Source organism: Pistacia vera, unplaced genomic scaffold (assembly GCF_008641045.1).
Source record: "Pistacia vera cultivar Batoury unplaced genomic scaffold, PisVer_v2 Contig184, whole genome shotgun sequence".
Classification (NCBI taxonomy): Eukaryota; Viridiplantae; Streptophyta; class Magnoliopsida; order Sapindales; family Anacardiaceae; genus Pistacia; species Pistacia vera.
In genome coordinates, this window is record NW_022195938.1 from 1,173,948 (window position 1) to 1,183,415 (window position 9,468).

The 9,468-nt window shown below is 33.7% G+C and overlaps 1 protein-coding gene across 1 annotated transcript; it reads right to left on the reverse strand.

Annotated features, from left to right (window-relative positions):
* Positions 1-8,967: 8,967 nt before the first annotated feature.
* Positions 8,968-9,444, reverse strand: LOC116126826 (transcription termination factor MTERF15, mitochondrial-like). Its single transcript, XM_031412499.1, has one exon. The coding sequence runs from the start codon at positions 9,442-9,444 to the stop codon at positions 8,968-8,970; it is 477 nt and encodes a 158-aa protein (XP_031268359.1).
* Positions 9,445-9,468: the final 24 nt, after the last annotated feature.

Here is a 9,468-nt window from a genome sequence, read left to right on the forward strand (position 1 = left end):
TCTAACAATTTTGGTTATATGGGCAGTCGTAAATCCACTGTTTCTTAGAACTTTCAGGACCGAATCTGGTTGTTCAGCAGATTGAAGCTTGATTCTTTTGGAGACAGATTTTGCTATTTCTGGGGACAACCCACATGAGTTTATGAGGTATGACACAGTATATTAGTTTTCCTTTTTAACTTGTTCTATTTTGGTGGAGAATGATCTAATGCCAGTGGGCAACAAACTCAAACACAAATCCACATGATTAGAGCCTAAATTTTGCACTACAGACTTGTAAATATTTGGTCAAACTTGAGCATTTACTAGCCTTCTATACAGATAACCACACATCATAATCGGTGAAAAGTGTTCGCTCACTAGCTTGTGGAAGCGAAGAAGAAGACACTTCCGCTAACTAGTGTTAGGAGCAAATGAAAATGAAAAATTCGTGTTATTACACCAACAAAATATTCCTGGATATGAAGCCAGTTGGAAAATTATTTTCATATGAGAGGCTTCAAATAATCATAGAATATCAAGAGAAAATTTTCTTCACCTTCAAGAACGGCTAAACCTAAGCGCAAAATTGTACCCAGCTGAGTTAAGGGCAATAGACACAAATTGTGAAGGACTCACTAAAAGTTTTTTAAATTTCATGGACTTGGGTGATTTTAGGCAAAATAAAATTTCGGGGCATTTTATTAAAAGACCATCTCAAGTTCAAATTTAATTAAAAGGCTATGAAGTTTTAAAGTGTTAACTGAATAGCCTTATTATTGATTAAGGGTAATTAAACATGATTAGTGCATAATTAGGATTAATGAAATATTGTGTAATCTTTTAAAAATTATCTATGTTCCCAAAAACCCGAAATTCTTGCAAACAAACCCAAACACCTTTTTCTTCCTCCCACCATTAACGCATCCCTACCCTGATTGCTGTTTCTTCTTAGCTTCGTCTACATCTTCTTCTTCCTTATTCCTCTACATCTTCTTCTTCCTCATTCCTCTATATCTTCTTGTTCCTCCTTCATTAATACTTTCTTCTTCCTTCACCATTAACATCTTCTCTGCCAAAGATCCGCCTCCTCCTCCTCTTGACGTTTTGTCCTTTACATTTTATATTTAGATTTACAAAGTTTTAATAAAGGATTGGGTCTAGGTTATGATTTTGATTTAGTTGTTTAGGTTGTTGGGTTGTGTTTGATGTAATGCAAGTTAAAATGAGTGAAATTTGTTGAATATTTTCTTGCATTATAGGTAGCTGGGGGTGGTAGCACCGATTGTAGGTGGAGATGGCTGAAAATATGTTCTAGATCTGATGGATCGCTTAAGCAATCTGGTATATCACCTAAGCGATCTAGTATAAGTCTGGTATATGGTAGCAGATCGCTTAAGCGATCTGGTATATGATAGAAGATCGCTTAAGCGATCCGGTATAAGTCTGGTATATGGCAGTAGATCACTTAAGCGATCAAGTATATGGCAGCAGATCGCTTAAGCAATCAAGCTTATTTGTACTAGATCTAGATCGCTTAAGCGATACACCAGATCGCTTAAGCGACTCTCCAAATGCTTTTTAAAATCTGTCAACCCTTAATATATTGGTTAATAATTTTTTTTTCTTTGCATTATAGGTACTTGGCTCTTATTAGACATGAGACGTTGTTTTGGGTGTTGAATATTTTGGTGAGTGGCTAGATGCTGTTTCGTTATTTGTTCACTAGTTTCTCTTGGTTGTATGTCAATCTTTTGTGGTGCATTAAACTGATTTTATGTCCTTGTATTTTCAACTATGCCATCAAGAAAAAAGATGAAATCGAGAGAGTTGCCAAGGCCAATTGTTGAAGACTTATTAGTGAATCATAATACAATTTTAATAGTTTTGAGGAGTACTTTATGAGATTCCCTTTTTGGTTTCATGGACTTGTTATGAATGCTTTGTTGTTTTCAATTTTTATGTTGACAATTGGATATCTTTTCGTTTGAAGTTTTGAATAGATGATAGTAAGGATGCTTCTAGTTACTTAATTGTTGCTTTTATTATGCTACTAAATTCATTCAATATTGAGATGTTATTGTACATATAAATTCATTCAAACGATAAAGACCGAAGAATTCTTTTCACATTCAAACGACAAATAATTAATAATTAATAAAAAAAAGACTAAATATTAAATAAACATTACGGAATATAATTTCTCACTCAAACGTTCACAATATCAAAAGATTGAGGAGAAAAGAAGCAAATTGGCCTTGGTCGCTTAAGCGACGTAGGCTGTCGCTTAAGCTATCATGGCTTATCTATACTAGATCACTTAAGCAACAGCTGACATCGCTTAAGTGATTGTGTATTTGAGAAGGATTATTCTAAGTACAAAAGAAAATTACCTTTGATCGCTTAAGCGATATCAGCTCTCGCTTAAGCGATGCTATACAAATAAGCTATGATCGCTTAAGCGATAGCCTACATTGCTTAAGTGACCAAGGCCAATTTGCTTTTTTTCTCCTCAATCTTTTGATATTGTGAACGTTTGAGTGAGAAATTATATTCCGTAATGTTTATTTAATATTTAGTCCTTTTTTATTAATTATTAATTATTTTTTTCATTTCAATAGAATGTGAAAAGAACACTTCGGTCTTTGTCGATCAGCACCGTACATAAAACTGAAAGATCTATTATTATTCTATTATTTTCGTTAGTTCTTGGCAAGAAAGTAATATATAAAAAATATAATATTGATATAAAATTGAACTCTGCAACCATCTACTTTGCACTCTGTAGACAAAGGCTAAATAGACGGGATATCTTAAGCAATTAAGGGTAATTTACTTCAATATTTCTATTTCATGTTTATGGACATATGTTTAATATAGACGTAAAAGAACTAATTTAATTAAAATATAATAACGGTCATGGTCCACTGAACGAATCATACACCTGATATGTTTAATATAGACGTAAGCATTCTACACCATATATGTTTAATATAACCGTAAAAGAACTAATTTAATTAAAATATAATAACGGTCATGGTCCACTGAACGAATCGTACACCTGATATGTTTAATATAGACGTAAACATTCTACACCATATATGTTTAATATAACCGTAAAAGAACTAATTTAATTAAAATATAATAACGGTCATGGTCCACTGAACGAATCGTACACCTGATATGTTTAATATAGACGTAAACATTCTACACCATATATGTTTAATATAGCCGTAAAAGAACTAATTTAATTAAAATATAATAACGGTCATGGTCNCCTCATATCACATGTGACTTATAAGTCATTTTAGTGGTGTCAAAATCAAGTATCAACAAAATGTTTAATCCAAGCGCTTAATTTCATGTGTAGTTTGTACTTAACTAATGCGCTTTTTTTCCCGAGGCCACAAAAAATAAATATAAATAATGAAAAATATTCATTCGTGGATGGATTTTCTTGAATGTCTCGCAAGTCTTATAATAGTTTTCTGTAGCTCTCTTAAATTTAAGCAAAATTTATTCCTTTAAATATGCTTTGATCTGAGAATTAAACCAATAACCAATTCATATCCCACACTTGTTACTAGGATTATCATTATCATTCTTATATCTTTGCTTATATTGCAAAATCTTTTAGCTATAATATTCAGAGGCATTTTGCTAAGATCATCCTGCACTATATTAATTGTCGAATTTTGTTGTATTTTCGACAAATTAATAAAATATTGACATATAAATAGTTATATTGATTAAGATTTAAAGTTGGAATTCCAATTTATAAAAGTAGCATCATTCTTATCATATTCGGCCAAATGCTTAATAATAATATCGTTAAATAACCATAATGATTAGTCTAGCGGTCAACTAAAACTCTGAGGTATTTTACTCAAAGGGTTTTGAGTTCGATCCACCTACGTTGTTAATGGGGTATCCACTGAAAGAATTTACCAGACCGTCAACTTCAAGATCACGGAAGATTAGTTGAGGTGTCACCAAACTGATCCGAACACCCTGTCAAATAATAATAATAATAATAATATCGTTAAATAAAAGTGATAACTGCCATCAATACCATCGACAACAATTTAAGTAACCTCTTCTATATTTTATCCATTTATTTAGAGCAATTATTTTTATTTTTATTAATTTTAAAAAAATTATAATGAATATTGAGGGAAACGATAGCGTGAAAAATAAAAAAATAGGCTACTTTGTATTATGCGGAAGAATAATACATCTATTCATCAGAAAGAAACGGATACGTATCTCTTTATTTGTAAATAATACGTATTTGATTTTCTGACTGATGTGACAATAGCCTTTAACAAAAACTATACCATATTAAAGCCATGGTCTAAGGGTGTGCAAAACCGGATATCTGATCTGGTTGACCTTTTTTCTGATCCGATCCAAATATTCGGATCAGCCAAGAAACCGATCTGGTTTCTCGACTGATCCGGTTTTGATCCAATCCGAATTTTTGGATCGGATCAACCGAATATCCTATTTTAATCCGAATTTCAAAACAACATTGCAACAAGAACTTTATTTGAAATTAAATCTTTTATATTTATCTAAAATTAAACTAAATTGGACTTAAAAGACATAAAGATATTATGAAATAACAAAACAACAATCAAATGGAACACAAAAAAATCTGCCATAGCAAAACAGCACCAAAACACCTTGACAGAGCAATGAATAGTACAGACTACAAAACAGCAGCAAGAAACCGAAAACTACAGCCACCAAACAGCCTGAAAAATGCCAGTAAACCAGCAGAGTAGACCAATACCTTTCGTTTGCTCTCCTTCAGTGCCGATTCTTCACAAAGAATATGTTGCTTACTGTTTATTTAAAACATTGAACCTATCTTGGAGAAAATTTAACTCCCCCGACATCCCAAGTTTCCATTTAACAAAATGGCCATGAAAATCTTTTTGATTTTTTTTTTTTGGGTTAAAAAATATGACGTGGCATACTTAAATGTAATTAAAGCAGCAAAAAGGATTAGGGTGAAAAGATTTAAACATTTGTGGGTTAGAGTATAATAAAGAGAAGTTGATTTAAAATTTGAAAGGCAAAATACATTTCTCTCAGCTTCTCTTTCTCAAAACAGGATTCAAACACCTTCCTCTCTCTCGTTTTTTCTTCCAATTTTTTGCAATTTCTCAATTTCTTTGCTCTTTGCATTTTTGTCATTCCTTGCCATTCCCGATTAAGTTATAATGGCTAAGATCCTCAAAGAAATAGAAAAAAAACCCATCCACTCCTCAAATTGTAGGCACCATTGGGTCTACCAAAAATGGAGAAGAAGAAGTTGCGGTGCAGTAACTTCCGATGACTGAAGTTGCTCCACCAGGAGAGGAGACGATGTCGACAGAAGACATTCTACTAGCGAAACAAATGAGGGCAGGAGTTGAAATTGAAATTGAAGAGGAGGACGCCGACGCAAATTCCAAGCGTCGGACATCATCGCTTAAGCGACCAAGAGTAAAAGTGAAGAATCACTTAAACGATCGTGCATCTGGGCAGAAGTTGATTCGGCCTCGGACATGATTGCTTAAGCGACCAAGGTTAAAAGCAAATGATCCCTTAAGCGATATAATAAATCGCTTAAGCAATCGTGCATCTAGGCACTTATTGATTGTCTTGTTCGTAGTCGCTGAAGCGATCGAAGATTGCTTAAGCGACCAACAGTAAAAGCGATACCTAGATCGCTTAAGCGATCGTACATCTGGGCAGAAGTTGATTCTGCCTCGGACATGATCACTTAAGCAACCAAGGTTAAAAGCAAAGGATCGCTTAAGCGATGTAATAAATCACTTAAGCAATCGTGTGTTTGGGCACTTATTGATTGTCTTGTTTGTGATCGCTTAAGCAATCGAAAATTGCTTAAACGATCGTAGATTGCTTAAGCGAGCAACAGTAAAAGTGATACCTAGATCGCTTAAGCGATCGTGCATCTGGGCAGAAGTTGATTCTACCTCGGACATGATCGCTTAAAGCAACCAATGTTAAAAGCAAAGGATCGCTTAAGCAATCTGATAAATCGCTTAAGCGATCGTGCGTCTGGGCACTTATTTATTGTCTTGTTCATGATCGCTTAAGCGATCGTACAATAAAAGCGAAGAATCACTTAAGTGATACCCAGATCACTTAAGCGATCGTGCATCTGGACAGAAGTTAATTCTGCCTCGGACATGATTGCTTAAGCGATTATAAATCGCTTAAAGCGACCAACATTAAAAGCAGAGGATCGCTTAAGCGATATAATATATCGCTTAAGCGATCGTGCGTCTAGGCACTTATTTATTGTCTTGTTTGTGATCATTTAAGAGATCTACAATCGTTTAAGCGACCAATAGTAAAAGCGAAGAATCGCTTAAGCGATACACTTAATCGCTTAAGTGATTGTGCATCTAGGTAGAAGTTTATTCTGCCTCGAACATGATCGCTTAAGCAATTTGTAGTCGTTTAAGCGACCAAAGTTAAAAGCAAAGGATCGCTTAAGCGATAGAATAAATCGCTTAAGCGATCGTGCGTCTGGGCACTTATTGATTTTGTCTTGTTCATGATCGCTTAAGCGACCAAGTGTAAAAGTGTAGAATCGCTTAAGCGATAACATAAATACAACCAGATCTCTTAAGCGACTAAGTCTAAATACACAGGATCGCTTAAGCAAGAAATGAAATCTCTTAAGCGATCCAGTGCATTCGGATTATTTTTCTTGTATTTCACTAGATCAGTTAAATGATTAACGCTATCTTAGACATATAAGGTGTATGATTCGTTCAGTGGACCATGACTATTATTATATTTTAATTAAATTAGTTCTTTTACGGCCATATTAAACATATATGGTATAGAATGTTTACGTCTATATTAAACATATTAGGTATACGATTCGTTCAGTGAACCATGACCGTTATTATATTTTAATTAAATTAGTTCTTTTACGGCTATATTAAACATATATGGTGTAGAATGTTTACGTCTATATTAAACATATCAGGTGTACGATTCATTCAGTGGACCATGACCGTTATTATATTTTAATTAAAATAGTTTTTTTACGGCTATATTAAACATATATGATGTAAAATGTTTACGTCTATATTAAACATATTAGATGTACGATTCGTTCAGTGGACCATAACCGTTATTATATTTTAATTAAATTACTTCTTTTACGTCTATATTAAACATATGTCCATAAACATGGAAAAGAAATATTGAAGTAAATTACCCTTAATCGCTTAAGCGATCCCATCTATTTAGCCTTTGTCTACAGAGTGCACAGCAGATGGTTGCAGAGTTCAATTTTATATCAATATTTTTTTTTTTTTATATTACTTTCTTGCCAAGAACTAACAAAAATAATAGAATAACAATAGATCTTTCAGTTTTACGTACGGTGCTGATCGACAAAGACCGAAGTGTTCTTTTCACATTCTATTGAAATGAAAAAAATAATTAATAATTAATAAAAAAGGACTAAATATTAAATAAACATTACAGAATATAATTTCTCACCGAAGTATATCGCTTACTGCATCGCTTAAGTGATCTAGTACAAATAAGTCTGATCGCTTAAGTGATCTGCTGCAATATACCTGATCGCTTAAGCGATCTGCTGCCATATACCAGACTTATACCAGATCGCTTAAGTGATCTTTTGTCATATACCAAATCGCTTAAGCGATCTGCTACCATATACCAAACTTATACCAGATCGCTTAAGCAATCCATCATATCCAAAACACATTTTCAGTCATCTCCACCTACAATCGGTGCTATCATCCTTAGCTACCCACAATGCAAGAAAATATTCAACAAATTTCACTCCTTTCAACTTGCATTACATCAAACACAGCCCAACAACCTAAACAACTAAATCAAAATCATAACCCAAACCCCATCCATTATTAAATCTTTGTAAATCTAAATATAAAATGTAAAGAGGAGATACACATACTTAAACAAAATGTCAGGAGGAGGAGGAGGCAGATCTTTGGCGGAGAAGATGTTAATGGTGGAGGAACAAGAAAGTGTTAATGGCAGAGGAAGAAGAAGATGTAGAGGAAGGAGGAAGAAGAAGATGTAGATGAAGAAGAAGATGCAGAGGAAGAAGAAGATGTAGACGAGGCTAAGAAGAAACAACAACCATGGTAGAGATGCGCTAATGGCGGGAGGAAGAAGAAGGTGTTTGGGTTTGTTTGCAAGAATTTTGGGTTCTTGAGAACAAAGTATAATTTTTAAAAGATTACACAATACTTCATTAATCTTAATTAAGCACTAATCATGTTTAATTACTCTTAATCAATAATAAGGCTATTTAGTTAACACTTTAAAACTTCATAGCCTTTTAATTAAATTTAAACTTGACATGGTCTTTTAATAAAATGCCTCAAAAAAAAAAAAAAAATCAAAAACCTTTTCAAGGCCATTTTGCTAAACAGAAACTTGGGATGTCCAGGGAGTTAAATTTTCTCTGAAATTTCGTTAATGTTTAACATTTGATTACTGTAATTTGTAGATGCATCTAAGAATGTCAAATATGATATGATTCTTCCTCAAAGAATCGCTTCAATAATAATAAGTTGGTATTAAATATTACATCTTCTCTAAACCTGGAAAGAAAAAAGTTATTAATTAACTAGCTTTTCAAAAACCACCATTTTGAATGCCTCTCAAGCAAACCGTGTCCAGTATTTGACCCCAATCGGTTTATCCCATTTAACTTAATTTACAATTTTTCCTTTCTTTGCTTGTTATTATTCTTCAGAGGAGTCAAAACTATGTCCAGTAGTCCCATTTGATAATTACTCTTAGAATAATTAAACAATGAGAACTGATACAAGAAGCTCTAAGCTGTATTCAGAGCTGAATAAGTTCAGGGCCAAAGGCACTCACATTGACAAGCAACAATAAAAAGAAAAAAAACCAACAAATAACAAGCTACTGTTGGTTTGTCTTAGGTTTTTGCTAAAATCCAATGCCCAGTTCTGAAAGATCAACTTTCCCTTGATATATATCAAATAGTTGTGGAAGCTGTTCCTGATACTTGAACAAGAAATTGTCTGCGAAGAGCTTTTCAGAGGAATTCAGCACATAAGACAAACCGATTTTTTTCTTAATCAAGTCGTTCAACAACAAAACCCTGAGAACTCTGCATCTAGGGATGATTCTCTTCTCCAAACGAAGAGTTAAAGCCACAGAGGTTCTAGCAACCGCTGAAGGTTGCCAACCCATCTTGTTCAGAAAAAAGTCCATTTTGGTATTTATATTCTCCATAGACAGAATCATACATCTGGGATAGCCTCTAAAAGTTAACCAGAAGTCATTTTCAGACCAACCCCAACTCCTATAAACCTTCAGTTTTTGTTCCCAGGAATTGTCTGTCATGGCCATAACTGCTACAAGTGCATGGACAAACGCACTGGTTGAAGGATTGAATCCCATCTCGATAACCTTCAGTTTTTGGCT